General features: G+C 42.6%; 1 protein-coding gene across 3 annotated transcripts in view; it reads left to right on the forward strand.

The window, feature by feature from the left end:
* Reln (reelin) overlaps nucleotides 1-24,456 on the forward strand; it is a 444,727-nt gene extending 420,271 nt beyond the window's left edge. For all 3 annotated transcript variants that reach the window (XM_021163945.3, XM_085836457.1, XM_085836458.1), the window contains exons 58-64: nucleotides 4,470-4,543; nucleotides 6,223-6,384; nucleotides 7,388-7,545; nucleotides 10,000-10,219; nucleotides 12,286-12,483; nucleotides 13,142-13,240; nucleotides 23,341-24,456. In XM_021163945.3, coding sequence (XP_021019604.1) covers nucleotides 4,470-4,543; nucleotides 6,223-6,384; nucleotides 7,388-7,545; nucleotides 10,000-10,219; nucleotides 12,286-12,483; nucleotides 13,142-13,240; nucleotides 23,341-23,437 — 1,008 coding nt within the window. In that variant the 3' untranslated portion in view covers nucleotides 23,438-24,456. The remainder of the gene's footprint in view (nucleotides 1-4,469; nucleotides 4,544-6,222; nucleotides 6,385-7,387; nucleotides 7,546-9,999; nucleotides 10,220-12,285; nucleotides 12,484-13,141; nucleotides 13,241-23,340) is intronic.
* Nucleotides 24,457-26,848: the final 2,392 nt, after the last annotated feature.

The following is a 26,848-nucleotide window of genomic DNA, read 5'->3' on the forward strand; positions in this document are numbered from 1 at the left end:
ATACCCCTCAATCCCCCTGTCTAACCTCCATCACCACACCCCTTCCCTCAGCCCTAACCTCTATCACCACACCCCTTCCCTCTGCCTAACCTCCATCAATCACCACACCCCTTCCCTCTGCCTAACCTCCATCACCACACCCCTTCCCTCTACCTAACCTCCATCACCACACCCCTTCCCTCTACCTAACCTCCATCACCACACCCCTTCCCTCAGCCCTAACCTCCATCACCACACCCCTTCCCTCTGCCTAACCTCCATCAATCACCACACCCCTTCCCTCTGCCTAACCTCCATCAATCACCACACCCCTTCCCTCTGCCTAACCTCCATCACCACACCCCTTCCCTCAGCCTAACCTCCATCACCACACCCCTTCCCTCTACCTAACCTCCATCACCACACCCCTTCCCTCTACCTAACCTCCATCACCACACCCCTTCCCTCAGCCCTAACCTCCATCACCACACCCCTTCCCTCTACCTAACCTCCATCACCACACCCCTTCCCTCTGCCTAACCTCCATCAATCACCACACCCCTTCCCTCTACCTAACCTCCATCACCACACCCCTTCCCTCAGCCCTAACCTCCATCACCACACCCCTTCCCTCAGCCCTAACCTCCATCACCACACCTCTTCCCTCTGCCTAACCTCCATCAATCACCACACCCCTTCCCTCTGCCTAACCTCCATCAATCACCACACCCCTTCCCTCTGCCTAACCTCCATCACCACACCCCTTCCCTCAGCCTAACCTCCATCACCACACCCCTTCCCTCTACCTAACCTCCATCACCACACCCCTTCCCTCTACCTAACCTCCATCACCACACCCCTTCCCTCAGCCCTAACCTCCATCACCACACCCCTTCCCTCAGCCTAACCTCCATCACCACACCCCTTCCCTCTACCTAACCTCCATCAATCACCACACCCCTTCCCTCAGCCTAACCTCCATCACCACACCCCTTCCCTCTACCTAACCTCCATCAATCACCACACCCCTTCCCTCTACCTAACCTCCATCAATCACCACACCCCTTCCCTCAGCCCTAACCTCCATCACCACACCCCTTCCCTCAGCCTAACCTCCATCACCACACCCCTTCCCTCTACCTAACCTCCATCACCACACCCCTTCCCTCTACCTAACCTCCATCACCACACCCCTTCCCTCAGCCTAACCTCCATCACCACACCCCTTCCCTCAGCCTAACCTCCATCACCACACCCCTTCCCTCTGCCTAACCTCCTCCGTCACTCCATTTGCTTCCTCTCCTATTTGTCACTTTATTTTTCAATGTTCCTTGTCTCCAACTCCACTGACCTGCACATTGGCACAGTTGTGGCTCCCAATGTCTCACAGAACTAGAGGATTTTTTAAAATCTCTTTTACTACTTAGAAGACTAGAAAGGAGGACATAGCGAGGGAGTAGACACACTCACAGAGATCGATAAAGCCATGGCAGCTGCTCTCTTTCTGATGTCTGGCAAACGCTTTTAGAGGGATTACAGAAATGTGTTTCACTGTTAGATCAGTTTTTAAAACGTCAATTATTCTAAATACTGGACTGGAAACTTTACTACAGACCTTGAAGTTGCATCTACTGTTTCTTTGGCTCTGTGTTAGACTCACTTCCGAGATGAACCTGCATTCTCGGTGCTTACACTCCCTTAAGACAATGTTCAGCTTTTGTAATTCAAAAGCTGCTCACAGTCGTTCTTAGTGTCATTCCACCCCAACTAACCAGCCATGTCCTTTGAAAGTCAAAGTTCTCTTCTCCTGTCCCACTGTGGTCTGTATTGTCTCCTCCTTGGATGGCTCTGTGAACTCAGAAATGAGGGACACTAATGTTTTCCTCCAACCAAATTAATTTATTTAAAATAACAGGAAGGGTGATGGAGAGGTGGCCTGGCAGTTGGAGTGCTTGCTGCTCATCTAGGAGACCTGAGCTTAGTTCCCAACCCCCTGTGAGGCAGCTCACAGCCACTGTAGCTCAGGCTCCAGGAAATCCGATACCTCTGCACTCCATGGAAATACATGCACTCCCCCAGTCCCATTCATACATATACAAATTACAATAATTTTTAGAGATTTATTTATTTATTGTATGCATATGAGTACAGCACCATTGCTCTCTTCAGACACACCAGAAGAGGGCATCAGACCCCATTACAGATGGTTGTGAGCCACCATGTGGTTGCTGGGAATTGAACTCAGGATCTTTGGAAGAGCAGTCAGTGCTCTTAACCACTGAGCCATGTCTCCAGCCTACAATAATTTTTAATAAAGGTAAATTTGTCCCCTGAAATTTAGGTTACCCCAGAAATTTACTCTATCCCAGAACATACATCCGGATCCCTTCTTCTCTCCTGTACTCTCTAAATATTCTACTCTGTTATTGTTCTCCTCTGTAACTGAGGAGAATCAAAATCAAACTTCCCCTTCCCCTCCCCCTCCCCCTCCTCCTCCTTGGCTCCCTCCCTCTCTCCATCTGTTTCCCCCTCCTCCTCCTCTCCCCCCCTCTCTCTCTCCTTGTTCTTTTATCTCCTTGGTATCTACTTCTGTGCCCTTTTGTAATCTTTTTCCCTCCACCTCCAAACATACGAATTTCTCCATGCATTCCAGAGTCTCTCCCTCCACTGCATCTGATCACTCAAGATTCCATAGTCTTCCCACTTATATCATACCTTGAAAAGCAGGTCTCAAATGTGAGTGTCTAACCTTGACCGGCTCACTAACAACTGAATTTTATATTAGTATTTTAAGTTACATTATTCGTTTACTGATTTGAGGGTGTGTGTGTCTGTGTGTCTGTGTATGTGTGTGTGTGTGTGTGAGTGTGTGTGTGTGTGTGTGTGTGTGTGTGTGTGTGTGTGTGTGTGTGTGATGCATGCCACGGTTGCTCATGTGGAGATCAAAGGACAACTTGAAAGAGTCAGTTCTCTCCCCACACCATGTGGCCCTGGGAACTGAACTCAGGTCATCAGGCTCGACCACAGCTCCTTTTACCGCCTTTATCGCCAGCCCACTCACTCACTCCATTTTAGTAGTTCCTACACATTTCTGACTTGCTCTTAGTATGTCTCATGGTAAACCCAACAGCTTCCCTCCTACACCAACTCCTCCTTACGACGCCTGTTGATCAGATCACCTTTCACCTGTAATCAGCGCCTGTGCCCTCTAATTCTACTTCCACATGTCCTTCCCCTCCTCAGATCTTCTCTGCACCATTACGTCCATTTGTGCCCTATTTAAGTCAACAAATATCCATCAAGTTCCCTGTTGGCACCCAGTCACTCTCCACTCCTACCTAACTGATGTCAGAATCAGATGAGCTTTATGGAGCTTAGCTCTTGGTCCATTGTTTCACCCCTCAAACCTTCAATGGTTTTCTGTTCTTAGCAAGTTAAGATCAGCAGCTTATTTGTCCATATCACTGAAGCTCAGCTCTCTAGCTTCATCACCCAGGGTTCCATTCTCTCCCCACTTGCATCCAGCCTCAGCTTTCTGCCTCCTCTGCCTCTCAGATGCTCCCATTCTTCAGGGTCAGCTCACATGCACATAATGGATGAATTAATTTCCAGTCCATCTAATCAGCTGCAGTCTCACCATTCCTGTGTTATTTATGTGTCCTTTTTTTTTTTTTGGTTTTTTTGAGACAGGGTTTCTCTGTGTAGCCCTGGCTGTTCTGGAACTCACTCTGTAGACCAGGCTGGCCTTGAACTCAGAGATCCGCCTGCCTCTGCCTCCCAAGTACTGGGATTAAAGGCATGCACCACCACTGCCCAACTTTATGTGTCTTTTAAATCCCCACTAATATTATTGGACTAAACTTCTTATTCTAACATTGAATTATAATTGTCTCATTTATGAGTGTTACACCTGAAAGTTTTAGTATTAACTTGCCCTAATACCAGCAGTGAAATAGCACTTGTTGATTAAATCAACAATTAAAACTTATATTTGAGTCCCCAAATTTTATAGCATTTATGCTTTATTAAGGTTCAAACATTTAATTGCAGATAATACTGAAAAGGAGAAACAGCCATAAGAATGACTATTAAAGTAATAATTTTTTTTTTACATTTTTCAGTTCCAAATAAAAACTTAATGGCAGATAAGTGCTGTTAAAACAGTGGCCATGCTTTACACTAGATACTTTCAATTTCCTTCCATAGATTTTTCTCATAATATTTTTAGCCAATTTAGCTTATCCAAATTCATGTAATGTGGTGTATTAGTTAAATTAGTAGAGCTAATACCTTAAAGTCTTTGATTCTCAGCTTCTCTGAGAATTGCATGTCCTAACGGCTCTAAGGAATGAATCCTCCATGCTTGTGAAACTCTCTCTGAATGCTTGATTGCCCATTAGAGTCTTGATGCTGAGATGCAGGACTTCTGACGAGTTAGATTGGATATCACTTAGTCTAGCCCATGCACTGACTGCTCACGTTTGTTTTAGATTGTGGTGGGTTGTGAAGCCACTTCTTGTGGTGATCTTCATTCCGTGATGCTGGAGTACACCAAGGATGCAAGGTTAGTGAAATCACTTTACATTTCTCCCAAACCTGAAAACATAATTCAGATGTGGGCCCTTCTGTGTATTGAAAGCAGACATTTTCAGGAGGTTGTGGCACACCTATGGCACACCAGTAGCCCCAGGACTGGGGAGATGGCTGCCTGCAGTGCCTAGGGAGGCTTGGTCAGCTTGTGTGAATATTCATGTAATTCATTAGCATAAAATTTACATATACGTCTTCACATTTTACCTTCAAACCAAAGGGAAAAACTGTTTTCACACTGGGCAGCTGCTTTACGTTTTAAAATAAGACATTGAGTTTGTTCTACTAAGTATTTGCTTCATGCTGCTCATTGTTACCCAACCTTCAGAAGACTTTTAATGGGCAGAAGATCTGAAGGTGTCCGGTCTCCTAAACCACATTAGCAGCCTGACATGAGGGGTTTCCCTTGTAGAGAGCTGTCTAACACCATCACTGTGTTAGGTCAATTGGTTCTATGTATGTTTCTAATGAGAAGTTACTTAAACCCATTTTATACATACTGTCATTTTATTCTGTTGTCTGTGAATACATTTACATATGTTAATGTAGCTTTAAAGAGTTAACATGCATCTACTGAGAAGTTATTTTCTTTTTGGTTTTAAGTTATTTATGCTATGAGAACTTCATGCATATATACGAGGTATTTCATCACATCCATCCTCTTTCCTCCTTGCAGGACACACCCCTGACCCCCATAGCCCTGACTAATTCTTTTTCTCTTCTTTTTTTCTTTTATAACCCACTCATTCCTCTAAGAGGGGTTCCTATGTGCATGGGTGTAGAGCCATCCACTAGAGTGTGGCTGACCCAGAAGAGGTTTCAGGTTTTTGTTTTGTTGTGACCTTTTCTTAATATTTTAAAGTTTTTCAGTGGAATGGAGTTATATCACCTTCCCCCTCCCTTTCCTCTCCCCACCTCCCAACTGTTTACTCTCCCTCAAACCCCTCCAATGAGACATTTTATGAGGGATAACTTTTTATTTTGTATAGAATATATATTTCAATTGAAATATAATTACATCATTTCTCCCTAAAATTTCCTCTATTCCACTCCCTCTCAAACTCATGGCCTCTTTCTCTTTCATTGTTATTATTACATGAATATATAAATGTGTAGATATATTTCTTTGTTATTATTACATACATACATAAATGTAATGCTTTATTACATTCATTTATGTCTTCATGTGTAGGCATAAATATGATGAGTTCATTTAATGTTACTTGTAGGTATATAACTTCAGGGTTACATTTTAACTTATTTTCAGTGATTCAATGATCTATGGTTATATGTAATTTTTGAAAGGTGAAATTCTAAGTGGATAAATCTTTAAAGAGAGGTACCTAGAACGATGGTTCGATGGTGAAGAACACTGGCCGCTCTTCCAAAGGACCCAGTTCCCAGCACTCAGTGGCTCACACCTGTCTCTAATTCCAGTCCCAGTATAATTGCCTCTTCAGCCTATGCAGGAAATGCACACTTGTAGTGCCCATGCATACATGCAAGCAAACATTCATACACATAAAATTGAAATAAATACTTTTTAAAAAGGAAATTCACATGAAATGATTTGATCCTGTCCCAAAGCATTGCCTGACATATTAATCACATTTCCTTCTGACTTGTCTAATACAGCCCTTTTTATTGCTACAGGTCCGATTCCTGGCAGCTCGTGCAGACCCAGTGCCTACCTTCCTCTTCCAATAGCATTGGCTGCTCCCCGTTCCAGTTCCATGAAGCCACCATTTATAATGCTGTCAACAGCTCAAGCTGGAAGAGGATCACCATCCAGCTGCCGGACCATGTCTCGTCAAGGTGGGTTGTCTACAGAGATAAGCCTAGTGGGACTGTCAGACAGCCTCTACAGCACTATGTCTCAGCCTTCCTAAGGCTTTAATACAGTTCCTCATGATGTGGAAACCCCCAACCATAAAATGATTTCTGTTACTACTTCATAACTATAATTTTGCTACTGTTACAAATTGTAATACAAATACCTGTGTTTTCTGACAGTCTTAGGCGACCCCTGTGAAAATGTCATTTGACCCCATAGGGGATCGCAACCCACATGTTGAAAGAAAACCTCTGTTCTACTCAGTCATGCAGAAAGATGAGAACATAATTTTAGCTGCAACCTGAAGACCCTTTCTTCTTCTTGCTATACCACGTCCCAAGAAAAAGATGGGAACATATTTGTAAATCACTCACACAGCCCAGATTTTCTTTTAACTACATATCGTACTTGTGCAACATTTACTCAAACATCCTGAATGTTAGCTTCTACACAGAGACTAAAGTTGGGGCCAATTCTGCCCTAGCGCTCCATCCTTCCAAAGGCTGTGTCGCTCATATGGACATGCAGACCTGGGTTGCCAGGTTATAGGAAGCTGAGGACACAGTGACTTTCCCAAGAGCAGCATTCACTTCACTGAAAGATTTAGAAAAGTATGTGCTTCTTTAATTTTATACATATATGTATATATGTGTGTGCATGTGCGCACACACACACACAAGAACATAGAATCACTGTAGAATGAAGTAGGAAATTCTCATAGAAGTTGAATAGAAGCAGTATCACACATCACATGCAAACACACACATGCGTGGGCACACAGGCAAAGGAAGAGAAAACCTTAGAGAAGATACAGCTTTCAGAAAGGCACATAAGGACTCACACCCAGAGCCTGGAAGATGAGTCAACCCCCTGCTTCTGGGGTGCTTTGAATAGAAATTTGAGATCTTTCCTCAGATCCCCATTCCCACAGGCAGAGACTAGACACAGGAACGCCTGTTAACTGTGTCTCCTTGGGTCTCTCAGTGCCACACAGTTCCGCTGGATCCAGAAGGGAGAAGAAACCGAGAAGCAAAGCTGGGCCATCGACCACGTGTACATCGGAGAGGCTTGTCCCAAGCTCTGCAGCGGGCATGGCTACTGCACCACGGGGGCCGTCTGCATCTGCGATGAAAGCTTCCAAGGTCTGAACCCAGGCTGCTCATGAAGCAGGACCCTGTGGGCTCCTTATGTTACGTACAGGACACTAGGAAGTGGATAGGAAGGCCAGGCTGAAGGGCAGAGGTGGCTGACGTAATCTTTGACCTCTATGTTATTATCTTTGGAATGAATTCTCAACCTTGAGCTATATTCCTGAAAGCATTTTAAATTATTTTTTTAGCTGGCCTACAAAACACTGGCTTTCGTTATGATATTTACATAGATGCTCCACTTCTTCCCCACCCCACCCCACCCCAAAATATTTCCTCCTGCTTCTGAAACTCATTTTTAAAAGAAGACTGAGGAGTTGGGAGGCCAACTTCGGCAGTAAAGCACTAGTCTTGCAAGCTCAAGGACCTGAGTGCAACCCCAGAACTCATATAAAAATGCCAGGCATGATGTTATACACGTATACTGTCAGCAGTGGGGACACAGAAAGCAGGTTCCTTAGGGCTCACTCAGCTGCTAGTCTAGACTAGTTGATGAGTCAGTTAGAAAATAACTCAAAGGAGGTGGATAACATTCATGACAATGACATCTGAGGCTGTCCCCTGCCCACTGTATACACGCATACAAGTATGTGCCCACGTATACTCAAAGATACCTCACATCTATGCATTAAAAATAAAAGGCTAAAATCGACTTGATAGATTCTGAGCATAATGATTTACATTTGTAAGTAGACAAGTCAGGATAAATCCACACTGGAGACCTTGTAGTGCCCTGTGTTCCCTGTTTTTCACATGAGCTTCCTGTCCCAGCCACACCCAACTCTGTTTCCTCCTCTGGGCCTTGTCTTCATCAGCATCTATCTGACCCCACCTTCCTGCACCCAGCTTTCATCCCCCACGGTTGTAGCTGGTGGTCTGAGTGCTGACTTCTCGGGTCACTGTGCCACTCTGGGAAAGCGAGCTCCATCATACAACCAAGTTTATTTCTACTGCTTGGGCTTCTAGAGGCCAATGTTTGGGACAATGTCTGGTCAGACTCTCGCAGGGTGGGAACAGCCTGCCAGACCTGCTCTCCTTCTGCCAGACTCCTCAGCAGGCTCCAGACTCCACCATCACACACTCACCATTACCTCCTCCACCATCACACCCTCACCATTACCTCCTCCACCATCACACACTCACCATTACCTCCTCCACCATCACACCCTCACCATTACCTCCTCCATCATCACACAAATCTTTGAGTTTTACAGTGCCCTGATTTTACTGTTTGCATAGACTATACCCATTCTTCCGAGTCAGCCATATAAGTGACCTGTGATTAAAGTGACCATTCCTACTTGATAATCAGAGAAGTGAGGCTCAGAGGTTAAGTATTTGTTAAGAGCAAGGAGCTGGTAAAAATGACCAGGTCCTGGGTTTTTCTTCCCAATCAACTTTGCCAGTTCTCACAGCTGAGAGATTTATCTAAAGAAGATAAAAATTACACGACTTCCCCCAAGAACACAATGTTTAGAATACATATGTTGGAATTCTACAAGGAGATCCATTTAGATTTCTTGCTTGGTGCTATGTCCCTGCCTCCAGATGAAATGGATATGATTAATGTAGACGCCTACACATCGCTGATGTTGAAATTACTTACCCACCTCCTGCTCCCTCGTTATTACTGCTGCCAACACCAGCTGAGCCTGCCTGGCTATTAGCTGAAGAAGTTTAACTTTGGACAAATTAATGAACCACATGTCTCACGAGAAAACCTAGCTGTCTGGAATTTTCCCTCTTCCCTAATCCAACAGCTTTTTATTTTGAATTATTGAGGGCATTAGTAAACATGTATAGTTCAAATCAAGAAAAAAATGTAAGGATGAATACATTCACTACCTTAATATCTGACACGCCAGTTTCACCTTAGTGGCTCCTGAGAGACATTTCCAGTGTTTTTATCATTCATTTATTTATCCCAGCATCCTTGCTGATTATTGAAAAAGTACCAAGAGTTGTATTAGGCTCTGGAATCCAACAAGGAGTTAAGACATATAGACTCTGCTCTCGGGACTCATTAAGTAGACAGCGGGATGTAGAACAAGAACACAGCATATCTAGTTTCTGCAAAATCATACTAGGAAAAAAAGGAAATTAGATTGGCCTCCTATACCAGTAAGAAAGCTCCCTGCTGAGATCCATCACTGGTAAACACACAAGCCTAGCCAGATGTGGTAAGGTTTAAACAATAGATTGGCACAAGCAGTGAATTTGTTCAAATGCACATTAAGCATTGACTCAAAAGTAATAGGATTTTTCTCAAGTAAGCCAATAGTTACCTAAGTACAAGAGAAATGATTGCTTCTGGGAGCGAGCCTGCCTGGTACTTCACTGTTCTTGCCCAAGAGTAGCTCAAACCAGAAATTGAATATTGTTTTTATTTTTGGAGGATTGTGTTTACTCTACCTGGTTCCAATCTCTGTGAGTATTGCTTTCCCCCAGGTGACGACTGCTCTGTCTTCAGTCATGAGCTTCCTAGTTACATTAAAGATAATTTTGAATCAGCAAGAGTCACTGAAGCCAACTGGGAAACCATCCAGGGCGGAGTGATTGGAAGTGGCTGTGGGCAGCTGGCGCCCTATGCCCACGGAGACTCGCTCTACTTTAATGGTTGTCAGATAAGGCAAGCTGCCACCAAGCCACTGGACCTCACTCGAGCAAGGTGAGCAAGCCTTGTGCCATATTCAAGGCACAGAACTGATCACAAGCCCAGATCTGATCATGGACTTCATGCAACAATGTCCACTAAGCAAGGGAACCTGAATATCAAGAAGTCATCGGGTGTCTTATACAACTATCATTGTGTAAAATTACCACAGGACATTTTTTATATTTCTTCCCCCACAGACTAGCTACATAGGTAATGTAATTTCAATCACAGATTACAAGCAGATGTGTAAATAAAACATGAAAAACTTTATGAATGCAGAATCTACGTATAGCCCCTGTAAGTTTAACAAACAGAAATAAAGGATGATGAGATCTTTATTGTAATGCAGAAGAGAGTGGGCAGAAACTGTAGACTATATATTATGTATATTATGTAAGTGATGCGGGACAGGACCATGGCAGGGTTGACTTTCTTCCCTATTTCCCATCCTTGGCCATTCTGCCAGAGCCAGAGTATGGTAAAGATGCAAAGGCTTAAAGGGGCCACAAAGCTCTGGACTAGAGGGGCCACTGGACTAGAGTACCCCCTGAATGGTGGCAAGAACTCAGGAACCACATGGGTATCTGAGGGCTAAGTGTGTAGTAACAGAATGTGATGGTTAACCTGAAGCCTTTCCTTTGGAAAATATTAATATTTTTGAGGCAGAAAAATAGATTTTTGTGGTTTTCAGTATGATGAATGGTAAAAAATATAGTAAAAGCATTCCTGTGTGGGAACCATGGAAATGCTAAAATTGTACCCATTACATTCTCATTTTTTCCCCGCCAAAAAAGATATAATTATTCTAGAGTCAGGCCTCCTGGACCCCCATGTACTGATGCAAACAGTCAGTGAACAGTTGCACACCATGTTATATAAATAATATGTATTCCTTATTTACTCGAAATGTAACCACTCTGTTAGGCACTAGTAACCTTATGGGGATGCTTCTGTGTTTAGAATCCATGTCTGCGGGGCTGAGGAGTTGGCTCAGTGGGTAGAGTCTGCTGTGCAAGCATGACAACCTGAGTCTAGATACCCAGAATGCACATAAAAAGACAAATGTAGAGGTGCGGCTATAGTCCTCGCACTAGAGGGTCGAGACAGAAGGACACCAGCCCTTGCTAGATAGCTAGTCTAACTGAATCAATCAGTCCCAGGCTCAGTGGAGACCCTGACTCAAAACAGTGTGGTGGAAAAGCTCTTGAAGACAGCCGACTAACCTCTGGCCTCCACTCGCACATGTGTACATGCACATACACACACGCCTATATAGGTGCATACAAACACACACCGCACAGGCATATGCACACATGCACACACAAAGAGCTGCATCCTCTCAGCATGAGGATGTCTGTGGACCATGAGGTGGCATCCGTCCAAAGGGCGGGTGTGAGCCTGGACCAGCGTGCTCCAGCTTTCCCTCATCTGACCTCCAGAAACCTTTCCTAGAATACACGTGATGATTTTACCCTTGTTCGGAGGCCATCCATCTTGGAGCCATTTGTAAAGAAGCGTGCAGTACACATGTTGTGTTTGTGTTCTATGTCCTTGGCTACTTGGCCTGGATTGCTGTTTAGAGAACAAAGGGTATTTGGGGGAAGGAAATATTCTAAACAAATTTCCAGCATCATAAAAAAAGGGACACAGCTTTGAAAGTTAGAGCTGTTTCTTCTTACCTGTTTGTACTCTACAGCCATCCCTTGTAAACGTGGGGGATTCGTTCCAGGGTCCCCATGGGTTTTCTGCTCTCTCTGCTGTTGTACTTGCGTCTAGCCTATGCCAATGCTTCTGTGTGGTTTAGATCAAGGTTTACAGCGTCCAGCACAGTGTATAAACTATGCAGATGGGTGATATACTATGTTGCTTGAGGAACAACAAAGTAGGTAAAGGCTGTACTCATTCAGTAACAGTTTTTTCTAGAATATCTTCTTCAGACGTGGAACCTATGGACGACCCAACTGTATCTTGACCCCAGGAATTATGGACTTTAGGAAAAACAGAGATTGTAAACTTCCCCCTCCTTAAATGTTTCCCAACTCTCGTCAAAAGTTGATTTCCCTTTATTTTTTTTTCAGCAAAATTATGTTTGTCTTGCAAATTGGGAGCCCAGCCCAGACAGACAGTTGCAACAGCGACCTCAGCGGCCCCCACACCGTGGACAAAGCAGTACTGCTGCAGTACAGTGTCAACAATGGCATCACCTGGCATGTCATCGCTCAGCACCAGCCGAAGGACTTCACACAAGCTCAGCGGGTGTCTTACAACGTCCCCCTGTAAGCGGCCTCCTCCTGCCTGCAGTAACTCACTGAGCAGGACACGGAAGCTGGGTGGTTATTGGGTCAATGCCGTGAACCTAGGCAGTGGCAGCACCAAGACATCCCAGACTGCCGACATTATGTTGCTGTTTGCCGTGGGTCCAGAGGCAGATAACTAAGCAAGGCAGAAGGGCAAGGAGAGCGGATGGAGAGCTAAATGCAAAGACACTCAGCATGTGTCTCTTCCTTTAAACAGAGTTACAGGCCTTCAGAGAACAACAGTCGTGAGTTTCTATTTGGAGCGACTGTTTGGGGCATCTGGAGGGCATACATTGATACCACTGTCGCTTAGCCTCATTCACCCGGCTTCTAGCACAGGGTCTGTCACAGGAAGCATTTCTCGCTTGTGGTAAACATTGCTTTTCCAGAAACTGTTAGAACAAAGGGAAGAAAGGAAGGTAGACCACCATTACCTGCCTTTAAGTCACCAATTCCAGACTGCTTAAAGAGTACTAGGCACTAGGCAGATCTGGATCCTCTGTGCAACGTTTCCTTGTCCTGGGTTAGCCTATTAGACCATCTGAAATCTCAAGATCACCTACCGGAAGAAAGGTTCTCCTTACCATAAAAGGTTTCTGAAACATTCAGCCTCTGTGTCCTTCTGTTTGCAACCCAGGGAAGCACGGATGAAAGGAGTTTTATTGCGCTGGTGGCAGCCACGCCACAATGGAACAGGTCATGATCAATGGGCTTTGGACCATGTGGAGGTCGTCCTGTGAGTATCTGCTACTTAGCGTCCTGCGTCCCTTTTAGCAAGGTTTGAAGTTCCTTTTACCTGGCATGCTCCTTAATTCAGTAAGAAGTAGACATGATGAGAAAGGTCCCCACAGGGCCACGGTAGCTAACACTCTTTCAGCAACTGTAAGCTACAGTTCCAGTCAACAGTCAAGAATAACAGAGCCCTGAATGTAGTTTAGTGGGCTGTAGAAAGCTTTGATAAGTAAAATGTTTGTTTAAGGGTTGGCAGGATTGATCAAATTCAATAAAAACAGAAGTCTTTGCGGGAAATGGGAAGTGACGTCTTATGCTTGATCTGGGTTGCCTTACAAAATAAAATGGCCTCCTAAAAGAACCATCTGTGCTGGTCTCTGGCGCCCGTGGTAGATGAGCCCATGGTGAAGACCTGCATCAGCCTAGAGGCATCCTACAGTGAAGGATTTGGTTCTCACTGGAACAGAGACTCTGTGGTTCCACACTGCTCCCAACCAGTCCCATCACCCAACAAGTGCAGGGTGTCCTCCCCCTTGTTCGCTTGCCCCCCGTGGAAGTGAGGTCACCGCTCTCTCTCCTCTGGCTGGGTTGACTGTTCCCTTGCAAAGAGATGACTTGCTTTTTCTCTAACAATCTAGTTCCTGTAAAACTGGAATGCTTATGTCTCGGCGGGTTCGAACTGGTGGCTCCAAGTGGTTGTCAAGGAGAGGCGAATCTTCTCGGTAGATAGGTTCAAATGTTCATTCTGTTTCCCAGATCCGAAATGAAATCAGTCACATGGCTGATTTCAGTCATTTTGAAAGCAAATTTCAATCATTGATTGGTAGGAGAACTACCGGATTTGTTTTCTTTCTCTCATGGCCATGAGCTGAACTCTGCAGTCTTGAGCTAGCCTTTGTCCCAGCTGTCACCGAGGCACCTGCTTGCATGGCATCCATATCAATCCCAACTCCAAGAGCAACCCAGTCCCCACACGCGCCCCCACTGTGCGCTCTGCTGCTTCTGGACCACTTGCTGGGCTCTGCCTCCACAGGACAAAAACCTAAGTTTAAAGGAACAGTCAGACCCTTGAATCCAAACATGAGGCTGGTATTTTACTTAGATATTAGTGTCTTCTAACAACACTATTCTAGGAGAGTAGAGTAACTTGGGCTCCTAAAGACTGTAAACATACACATTTATGTGTGTGAACAGTGAGGACATAGAGAATGCCCAAGCAGACCAGAATCCAATCCTAGAGCCACTGTGCCCTGACCTCTCTCCTTAGAGCAGAGACCCCATCTGACGGAAGCTCAGAATCCCTGGGGAAGCTGGCCCTCCTGTGAAGGATTGGCCTTATCTGCACTAGGAACTGTGCAGACTTTATAAGCACCTCGGGTGCTTCTTGTGAATTAACCCAGAATCAGCAATCCCATCTTCTTTCAAGCCTTCTGCCAAGCCAACCTACATAAAACAGCATTACCAACTCCCCTGGAAACTTCAAAAGGTGCCCACTCTCAGCAGAAAGCAGGATGCTAATTCTGTCCTTGGTGCATGCAAGACTCCTCAGCATAGCATACATCTGAATAGATACTTTCCACTCCCACCCAGACAAGCCACCGTCATTGTCTAGAATATGCTATGTTGGTATGACGGAACCCCTTCACAGCTGGGAAACAAAGCTCAGTTCCCTGTTGACCTGCTGTCTTGGGCTCTCTCAGGATTCTATCGGGAAGCCTTCCTGCCTGCCCCCAAGAGAACCTTCTAGAATACCTGGTGTTGGTATTAATTTTTGTAAGCAACTACCAGCATCATGATACCGTCATAAGACTCAAAACTTACTTCATTCTGGAACTGTAACCTGTATTATAAGACTTCATTTTTATTCAATCCCCAGAATTTGAAGACTTTAGAGAATGTATCACTTGCCAGGCATCTCCTGCTCTGACCCTGCATCGTAGTCTCAGAGCTGCAGGACACTAAGCCTCTTGAACAGGGACAGTGCCAGCACTCATGCATGCTACTGTGTAGCTTTGCAATACAGTTCCCCATTATCTGTCAGTGAACCTTTCAGATCTTAAGTACACATAATTTTAGAAACAAATAATATTCCTTTAGTGACATCTCAAAATGTGTTAAAATTATAGGAGTACTTTATTTCCCTTGTTTTTATATATATATATATATATATATATATATATGTATATATATATATGTACATATATATGTGTGTGTGTGTATATATATGTACTTCACAGAGCTCAATTCAATAAATGAATTTTAATATGTATACTTAAAGAATTATATTTTAGAATTGCATATTTGGTATTTTTGCTCTGTTATTAAGATATAATATTTTGTGCCACTATAACATTTCAAAGTGTTTCCTTTTTGTAAGACTCTCAAAACTTTTAAGACAGTCATTATTATATACTTGGTAGCTCTACAATACAGATTCATTTGATGAATACATAATAGAAAACTCCAGATAATTCAGGAAAATAAACTATAACAACCCAGTTGCCCTTTGGCTGTGTGAGAGGCACAGAATCTAGCTAACGTTCACGTTATTTCATAAACACTACGATTTGGCTATGGGAAATACATAATTTTAAGAAGTGGACTAGAATGTGTCCATAAAGCCCTGCCACTGGAATGTATTTTCTTACTTAGCTACACTTCCCTGTCAGAGCCTTTAGCTGTATGAGCTTGTGACGGTCACCTCTCCACCATGGAGGAGTAGCCTGAGACACACGGGGTACACTTCCAACCCGCTTTAATATGCAGACAGCACTATTAGCAGGTTTTTGCTACATTTCAGTGAAAGAACTTTTACGATGTATTCTCTTTTTCAAGTGACAGGTGCTTTAATCTCGCCTTGATATTTTACTTTTGTTTATATGTACGAAGGACACATGCTAAAACCTCTAGGAAGAAAGTCTGTGATTGGGCATGGCATCTTACATTGAGTAATGTCCACACTGCCCATATTAAACAAGGATATAAGAGTTTAGGAAGAACATATTCAACACCTTTGGAAAATGTTTCCAGGTATAGGGGAACTTCTAAATGAACATAACATATAATATATTCTTAATGTTTTAATTCTAAAAGACTATCTTTGGAAAGATTTGAGCATCATAAACATAAAAAATGCCCAGCCTCGAACTATAAAGATAGAAACGTCCCTTTTAGCATTTAACAAGTGAAGTCCTTGTGCTTATTTGAGACTATAACACTCACCCTCTCTCGTTTGCCATGGCTAACCCCTGCTAATCTGTCTGCATTGAACTGGCAGGTTAGGTTTTTTCCAGCCTCACTAGTTCACAAAAAGACCTCATTCCATAAAGTCCAAATGGTAGAGCACAACACAGTCATTGCCAACCAGAAGAGTCCTAAGCTCTCTGAGCTCGCTTGCTAGCACAGGCCATTTTTCAGTAAATGTTTCTGAAGACACTTGGGCAGATCCCTCACAAGATCCGTGCTGTTAGGGTGCTTCTTAGGGTGCAAGAGAATCTGCTGTTTCCGCCCCTTTTGTTGGGCGCTCACGCTCCGCACCTAAGAATCCCCCTCACTCAACCGTGCGTTTCATTCACACATCACATCTGTGTGCGTGTCCCAGTCACAGCCTGTCATATGGATAATGAATTGGGCCGATTTTTGCATGTGTACCTTGAAAGCAAATCACTGAGTAAAAAGTTAGCCTTTGTGAACTGATTTAATAACAAGCGAATTGTTACCATGTTTATTGAAAACTGAAAACTAATATGTTGCTAACTTTGCCTTTAAACACATTTATCAGATTTTAATATAGCTCCATCATGACCATCCCCTCTTGCTATTCATCATCAAGATACCGTCACAGTTTTGGCACAAATGATTTATGAAGATGAGCATAACTACGTTTCTCGCAAAGCTTATTTTCCTTTATTAAATTTGACTGTCTTATCTAATGTAGAAGTCTTCTCCATTTTTAAAGTCCATTCCTTAATCTCATCTGGTGTGATTAGTACCTAAAATGTAAATAATTGAAAACTCAGATAAAATTTGCAATAGAAATTAAACAATTAATATTTATACTTTATATGTAACATTTATGCCAAATGTAGTGTTATAGCTACATGTACCTTGACATATGGTTATGAGCAAATATTGCATGTTTCATTACATTAAAAAGTTAAGAATATTTCTATATTGGGGCTAGAAGGATAAGAAATAACATGTTGAATTTTTATTTTCAAAAGAGATGAAAAATCCTATATTGCGCCTAAGCCCGGTCAGACTTTTATGAGTAATCACAGTGCTGCATGCGTTGAGAAGCATTTTTTAACTTGTATTATATTTCATTATTTGCTGTCATTGGTTTTCTACTAGAGTAAGGTAAGTCATCCTACTACATTGGAAAAACTGTTTTCTCTTCATCTTTGCAGTTTTACCAAAGCTAGCTGAACATTTCTGTAGAGGACCCTTCGCAAATGAAAATGTTCTAGAAAAGCAGTTATGGATGATGCCGAAATCCACTGACGGAATGTTCAACATCCAGTAAAGTTAGCCAAATTAGCCAAAGTCTGCAGTACTGGATACAGTAGCATAGGCTGGAGGGTGTGGTAATCAGCGTGCCCTCACTTCATATTAGCGTGCCTGGCTTCATATTAGACACTGCTGAAGCTCTCACAGTTAATAAACTCCTTATGAGGAAGTGGAATTCAAATGTATGCAAAAGATCTCAAGTCTGTAACTAACGTCTTTCAGAACGTTTGTTGGTCAGAGGAAATGTGTGAAGGTACCATCACTTACCAATCTTAATTTAATAATTGACAGAGAAGGGCTATGCTCTTAACACTTGTAAATTCTGGATCCTGCCTATTGATAAGATTGTGCTCTGATTCGCCAGCTTCAAGACTTAAGAGTAAAATTGTCCAGAGTAAACATATGCATTTGGTGTTAAGGTTTTTTATTTAATCCTGACAGTTTTCCTGAGGTGTGTGGTCAAATAGCATCATTTCCAGTTAGCAGGAGAGAAATCTGAAACTTTCAGTCTCTGAAGCATTTGCGACTCCACTTACTGGTGTGGTCCATCCCCAAAAGCGCATGACCTTGAAATCAGATGCACAACTTCATATGTGCTCAGGGGTCAGTTTGAATGGTGGTATCTATCCTATAGTCACTGAATTTCTCTGAAAGATATAGCTATAGTCACTAGATTCCTATTTCTGCCTTCAGATAAATTATTGTTTATTGTTTCACATGTTGAAAAATAGTGAATTACTGACCAATAAGATGCCTGAATTTCCATGAGCTCAGATTCTTCTAATCTTGCCCTTTTCTATATCCTTTAGACTCCATCTTTCAAAATCAGATTAAATTTATTTCCATAATAAGAAATGAGCTAGCAGTGTAACTCCAGTAAAAAAAAGTACTGGTTCAAAAGAACACAGAATCACAAATCCGTTAAAGGTCTCACAATTCCCGTATTTTCTGTGCCAAATCAGGGATGCATTTTCTAATTCCATATGTCATCTAAGTCTTCAGAAATCCCTGCAATAGTGGGAATTTCAGTTAGCATTCACTGGAAACCGCTGCTTGCTCTCCCGTCTTTCGTGGATTGCACTTGAAGACTTGCATTATGATCTATAATCAGAGCAGATTGGCACACCCAGGGATAACTGTGCCTCCGGATGGGCATCGCTGCTTACATTGAATGTATTCTAAACATTACTTCCCAGTAGTTGCAATGAAAAATGAACCTCAAGAACTCAGTTGCACCTACTATGACACTGTCTATAGCATACATCTGCATGCATCGAAAGCAAAAATACACTCCCCACAAAATAGACCAATACATTTTTTTAACTTTACCTGCATTTATTTTATGCTGAATTTATTCCTGGACCATGAGTTTTTGTTTCTTTAGTTTCTTCTGGGATATCTTTTTCTTCTGTGCAACCTCCTCTTCTGGCTTTGGACCAATCTGTTCCTTCTCAGTGAGGATCATCTCAATGTGGCAGGGGGAGTTCATGTGCGGGTTAATCCAGCCGTGAGCTCTGTAGGTTTGTCAGCACATCTTAGGTGCCTTGTTCACCTGGATGTGTTCAGTGAGTAGAGAATCTACGTCTAAACCCTTAAGCTCAGCATTACTCTCTGCATTTTTAAGCATGTGCAGCAAATTTTTTTGGCCACTGTCCCTGTGTCCAGCCCCACTGTTTGGCCTGGGCGCACCTACCAATGCCACCATTATACTGCCGGAATGGCATACACTGTTTCTTAAAAGTGATATCCTTCAGATACTTGGTGGCTTTGCAAATATGCATACCCTTGATGGCCTGTGCAGTTTCCCAGGTGATCTTAAAGTGAACACGAAGGTTTGAACCTCTTGATTTGCATGATTTTGTGGGGTTTTCTGGGTTAAGAGAATAGCGAACCATCTTCGCAGGTCACCTCTGGCCGCTTACAGGAAGAGCCAATACAAGATTTTAAAATGGGTTTTAAACTCCTAAGATTAAAACTCCTTATGTATACACTTGTAAACTCGGCATTTTAGAAGACAGAGTAGCTGCTTAATACTCCCACAGGGTTATTAAATGGGCCTAGAGTCAAACATCGTCAAACATCATTCTGTTGTGACTCTTCCCGTGGTTCTTGGACAGGCTTAGGAGCTGTAAAAATCCACTTCATCAGACTCTAACGCAAAGGACTCATAACCAAATTCCTAGCTAGCTATAAGCATGCTTTGAAAGTGTGACTGCTTAAACACAATTACATAAACATTGGATAGCTGAAGCAGACATATTTCCATGTACATATGAAGTTTCATGGGAATCCAAAGATACGTAATACAAACTGAATCAAATTCAGTGGGCTCAGTGAATTAGAACATCCCCTAAATTGTGTAAGTCTCTTTAAAAATCTACAGCATAAACCGGGCGTGGTGGCGCATGCCTTTAATCCCAGCACTTGGGAGGCAGAGGCAGGTGGATTTCTGAATTGGAGGCCAGCCTGGCCTACACAGTGAGTTCCAGGACAGCCAGGGCTACACAGAGAAACCCTGTCTCGAAAACAAACAAACAAACAAAAAAATCTACAGCATAAAGATGGAAATTTTAAAGCAGTGGCATAATAAAATACCTTCAGTGGAATTTGCTTTGACAACTTCAGTTAAAGTTAAGCATGCCTAGTCTCATATATACAGGGTCACTGTCACACCGTTCTAAGTTGCAAGAGATAACTGAGTATCTTGCTTGTTTGGATTTTTATATAAAATATTTAACCATTTTACATTTGACTAGTTTGTCTTTGAACATGTCTTGACAGAATAATTTCATTGCTTTAACTCTGCAATTATTCCTTATAGTTAAAGAGTAATGATTTACAGCAGGAGTCAAATCAGTAAGTCTACAAAGGTTCAATATAATAGCATGCCTTGACCACGGTCAAGCAGGAGGCCCAGTGCTGTGGCTGGGGGTGGAGAGAGCTGGACCACAGGCCCCCATATGATCCAAAGCTTAATGGGGTGGGGGGGAGGCATGAGAAGCAAAGGTTTCACTCAGCAGGAAATGAGTGCTATGGGGGTTCAAACCACAAAAAGAAAGAAAAGAAATCCCTGCAGCTATGATCCTGGACCCACAAATAGAAACCTAGGACATGGTGCCGGGGACACCAGTGACACTGGTATAGATTAGAGGCCGCTTTGCGGAGAGCAGGCTGCATAGTGGTGGATCAGAAGAAAGGATCTGAAAAGCAACAGGATTAATCAGAGGACAAGAGATGCGTGGGGTCACTAGTTATATGCTGTTATGACATGTAAGAGTTACGGATAGGTTTTTAATAAACAAAGCCAACCTCTGAAGGAGAGCTTCCTGAGAGTGGGGTGTAAATCTATTGTGTGTGTGCGTGAATGAGGCGGCCCAGTCAGTGTACATACATACAATCTTAGCATGAGGCCTGGCACACATGCATACAATCTTAGCATAAAGCCCAGTATACATGCATATAATCTTAGCATGAGGCCCAGTGTACATACATACAATCTTAGCATGAGGCCTGGCACACATGCATACAGTCTTAGCATAAAGCCCAGTATACATGCATATAATCTTAGCATGAGGCCCAGTGTACATACATACAATTTTAGCATGAGGCCTGGCACACATGCATACAGTCTTAGCATAAAGCCCAGTATACATGCATATAATCTTAGCATGAGGCCCAGTGTACATGCATATAATCTTAGCATAAGACCTGGCACACATGAGTATAATTGTATGAGTTCTCTTAGGTGTAAATTTCATAGTTTCTTTTCATTGGTGAATAGAGACACAGAAGTTGGTTTAGGGACCATTGTGATAGTGCAGAGGACTCAGGGTGACCTCATATGCTGGCAAGAAGACACCAAGGACCAGTCCCAAGATGTAGCAAATAAATACATAACAGTTTCTCTAATACTTGACTAGCTCAGGGCAAGATCACTGTCCACATTCAAGGCTGCTCACAGCAGCTGATAAACATGGCTGTGGTTGCTTCACCCTTTCACTCTGACACTGAAGCTGATAAAGTGATAAACTCATCGCCATCACATTCAAGTAGAAAGTGGTTGTGAAGGCTACCAGAAATCAAAATCTAAGGTTTTTTTTTTCCTTTCTCCCTACACACACATACACACACACACACACACACACACACACTCCATTTCTCCAAAATATCTTAGTGGATATTCATTCTGGCTTTGTAGTTACTGATATCTCGATAATATGGCAATCCTAAGTGGAAGGCATTAGCGCTTTGCTCTTAGAAAACATGCCTCTGTTTTGTGCCTGCCTTTTTATCAGGGTCTTGAGACAGATGTTGCTGCTTCAGAGCTGTGCCTGTGTTTTTCTTGAGATTCTTACTATAAATCTATACAAATGATTAACTGTCTCTATATAAAATTCTCAAATTTTAAAGTTTTCCACATTTTTATAGCTAAGTAGAGTGCCTAGACTATATTGTTAAAAAGCATTATTTTATCCCTTGTGAGGATCGGATTATCAATAAGATTATCCTTTCCCTATATCCTAACTCATTGATCTCATACTGCCTTGATAAGGAATCCTATCACTGCATCAGCTCGCTCAGCATGGACTTGAGACCACATATTAAAGACACTTGATACATTTGAAAGATATCCCTAGCTTTCTACTCAAAGCACACATTGATGCCACATATAAATATATCGCCCTCGAGATCAGTATATGAAAGTACAATTCTTAACTCAGTGATGCTATAGGTCATGAACCCTAAAAAAGGGAGCGAGACCTGGGATGCTTTCCCTCTAATCCCAACATTCTTGAGGCAGAAGCAGGAGATCATAAGTCTGAGGCCAACCTCGGCAGAAACCCTATCTGAATTATTTTTAGAAAAATCTATTTTTCATGCCAGAATGTGAGCAGCTGTCACTGAAACTATTATTTAGTTTCCTAAGGATCCTGCTATCCATTTTCAATATATTTATCAGCTTCACATATAGTGCATGTAGGTATATGTGTGTGTGTATATAGGGAAGAAAATATACATATATATATATGTGTGTATATATATATATATATATATACACACATATAGTTATACCTTCTCCTGTATTTCCTTAGTATTTTTATGACCTCCTTTTTAGCATAGAGTCTCTTTCAGTAAGACATGATTGTCAAATACAATCCCAGTTGCCGGTTGACACAGACAGTGGAATCTAGGAAAGTCCAGCTCATCCTGCTAATCAAGCTTTTGTTTTCATTTTAGCCCTTTAAGGTTGAAATGAAAATGTTAACTAGCATAACCGAGTCGCTTTTGCTGTGTCTGTGTGTAAATAAGGTAACGAGTACAGTGTGCACGTCCTCTGGAGTGGAGTCGATGGTGAGATGTGTTCAGGTTCTGAAAAGAAAAGGCCTCCGGGGCAGTAGGTAGTGAGGCAGGTGCCCATCTAATTACTCTGTCCCTAGGCGGTGAAGTCTGCATGACTTCTGAATTCTGAAGTTTTTCAGATATATAGCAGGCTACCTTGGGGCCTTAGAATAGATCATACTTTCATTGGTGGGACTCACATGCTCTCTCTCCTTTCCCTCCCCACCTGTACCCTTCTTGTGGTTTTTCTAACAGCACTCGCAAACAAAATTACATGATGAATTTTTCACGGCAACATGGGCTCAGGCACTTCTACAACAGAAGACGAAGGTCGCTTAGGCGATACCCATGAAGAATCCAAGTTTATTTCCCTTTCCAGCGTACAATGTGTCCCTTCCTGGTTTTTTGAAACACCTCTCACTGCATCTGATATCAGGAAACAAAGATGAAGGACTTGGCGAACAGGAAGCCCTTCAAGACCTTGTGTACCCCACCTTCCCACACTGTGAGCTAATGATGTGTGGTTTCTCTGCACATAAGTAAATGTCTTCACGTCCGTGCGTCCGTGGAAATTGTGATCTGTTGTAATATCAGTTACAGTGGCAGTATTGAGAATAAGAAATAGTTTAACAGGAAAAAAACGTTTAAGCACAAACATTTTTAAGATCTTATGTTTTAAGTGGCATTTTAGCACAGTATTTAACATTCTTGGTCACCGAGCTATTTAAGTAGATTGTATTTCAGCTTTGTCTCTTGTTTATATGAATAAGTTATCGTCGTTTGTCCTTTATGTATTCTTCTCTACCGTATAACACACTGAAACTGTATCTACTTGCTGTGTTGCAATATTTTGCTGCTGGACTTTGACCTACTTGTATTATGCAGAAAGTTAATGCAGATACCTATTCAAGATGATAACTGTAAAGACACTGCTGTCTCTTTAATATGCTCCTTAACACGTATGTTGATGTAGCATCATTTTGTGGATAGGAAAAAAATGTTTGACCTTCAGATATTTTCTACTTAAAAAATCGTGGATGAACGCCCTATCTCCCTCCCACAGTGGAGTCCCCATTACCTTGTCTAAAACAATTTTTTAACGTGTTCTGTGGCCGTTTTACTGACAGTAACTGCCATTTCGTGTCTGTGGTAACAAAGTGACTTGTAAAATGGTGGATGTTTCCCTCACTGTGTTCTCTTCGTGGGTTGTTTCCCTGTGGGTCATAGTCATACCTTCTGATGAGGTGGAACCAACACCAGCAAAGTATGATGGTCCTGTAGCCTCTGACTAGTACTGAAACAGAAGGCTCCACTCTAGGCTGAACCATGCTAAAAGCCCATGCTTAAATAAAAAATTATGTCCAAAATCTATCTGCAGCTTGCTTACATTCGCTCAGTTTTTACTGTGTGTGTGAGTGAGAGTGTGAGTGTGTAGGTGAGGAGACAGCTTGGGGTGTTGGTCCTTGGTTCCACATTGTTTGAGACAGTCTCTTATTTCTCACTGCTACACAAGTCCAGCTAGCTGGCCCATGAGCTTCTGGGGGTTCTCCCATCTCCGCCTTCCACTTTCAGTTTAGCCATTTCTCTTGAGTGTGCGTCTGGTGATGAGTGTGTGTGCACCCATGTGTGCGAGTGTGAAGCCACAAGTCACTCAGCAAGTGTCTTCCTCAGTCTCTCTCCATCTTCTATTTTGAGATTCTCAGTGAACCTGGAGCTCGCCATTTTGGATAGACTAACTGGTCAGTGAGCTCCAGAGGTCTTTCTGTCCCTGCCCCCTGCCCATCATTGAAGCCACAGACAGGCCTCTGTGCTGGACTTCTGTGTAGATGCCGGGAATATGAAGTGTTTCTCACACTTGCAGCACTCACTCACCCACTGTGGTACCTGATCACAGGCTTCTTACATCCATCCATTCCCCCTGGAAACCACCATCCTGTTCTGAGTCTCACTCTTCCTAATTCCACCGTAGCTGATATTTTTGAGTTACAATAGGAAGACTGAAATTTCATGTGTTAAGAGCTACATAATCCCAGCACTCAGGAGGCAGAGGCACGCAAATCTCTGTGTTTGAGGCTAGTTCCAGGACAGTCAGGGCTACACAGAGACACCTGTCTCAGGAGAGAGAGGGAGAGAGAGAGAGAGGGGGAGAAACAGACTCCTCTCACCTGTAGGAATTCTCATTAAGATTTCAACTCTTCCTAAATTTATCTCAATATTCAATGCAGTCTTAGCCAAAATTCCCACAGGTGTTTCTGTCGACTTTAACAAACTGATACTAAAATCTGTAAAGGATAAAAAGGAAGAGGAGGAGGAGGAGCAGAATCTGAGAGAAGAGAAAATTGAAATACTACTTTTTATAACTTACTGGAAAGCTAGAACTGAAGACAACATATAGTACTGGCATTAGACAAGTAGAACAGTGAGACAGAGTGGGGGCTGGGGAGATGGCTTAGCAGATGTTAGAGCGCTTGCTCTGAAAGCATGAGGATGTAAGTTCTCATCTCCAACAGCCATGGTTATGTTTTCAGAGCGCTGGAAAATGGCTGTGTGTACCCATAACCCCAACAGAATTGGAAAACATGCAACATGCATAGGCTCCCAGGGATTCCGGGGACAGTTGCAGGCTTTGATGTGTGTGTGTGTGTGTGTGTTTGTATGTGCATATAAATGTAGAAAGGATGGGACTCAGAAATACAAAGGCAATTGAATGACAGTCCCAATAAGTGGAGTTGGCATAAGTGAATAGCCAGGTAGAACACGACATTCCATCACTAACTTATGCCATATACAATAGAGAAGACTCCAAATGGATCATATCCCCAAATGTAAAACGTAACACTGTGGAATGTCTAGAAGAAAGCCAAACAGGAAGACTCTGACTTGGTAAATGATGTCTTAACCACGACATCAAAACACATCAAATTTGTTGCATCAAAGGATAAAACTACACTTTTCGGCTTTTTAAACTATTATTAATATAAGTAAAATATAAGCTGCAGGATGAGATGGAACATCTACAAAACATATGCAGTAAAGGATTTCTTTATCCAGAAGGTATCAAGTATTCACAACATTCATGAATTTTAAGAACACAACCAATAAGAAAAATTAGGCGAAAGATTTTGCCACTTTAATGAAACAGGATGCAAGAGAGGAAATTTAACATGAGAATACATTCAATACCGTCAATAAAATTAAAACGACAACACTGCACACTAATGCAAGTTGATAAAATTAGAAAATACTTCTAGTCCAAATATTACTAAGGACATAAAGAGACCAGGACTCCCTTATGCCAGCGTGAGGAGAATGTAAGTGCACACATGTCATCTGGGAGAGCAGTTTGTCCGTGACATCATACACCTTGCATATGACTCATCCACTCACAATACTTACTTAAGAGAAATGGAAATCCCAAGTTGTTTATGCAGAATGAATCAAGAAAGATGCTGAGATCAGCATCATTCAAATGAATGACTCATCATTCAAATGAAAAATATAAGCTGGGTCCCTGGCTTAAATTTAGACCATTACAACAAAACCCAAGATGTTACACAAAATACACGTATCATGAGGAAAAGTCCAAGGCACTAATGACTTTGATCTGAAACTTACCCCAAAAGCTCGTGTTTTGATCGCTTGTCCCCCAGCTAGGGGCACTGTTTGTGGATGTTCTGCTAACTTTGGGGGTGGAGCCTAGCTGAAAAAAGAAGGCCCTGGCAGGGAAAGACCTGGAGGGTCTATTAATCCCAGGCCATTTTCT

The sequence above is a fragment of the Mus caroli genome, unplaced genomic scaffold (assembly GCF_978045245.1).
Source record: "Mus caroli unplaced genomic scaffold, Mus_caroli_1 scaffold_4, whole genome shotgun sequence".
Lineage (NCBI taxonomy): Eukaryota > Metazoa > Chordata > Mammalia > Rodentia > Muridae > Mus > Mus caroli.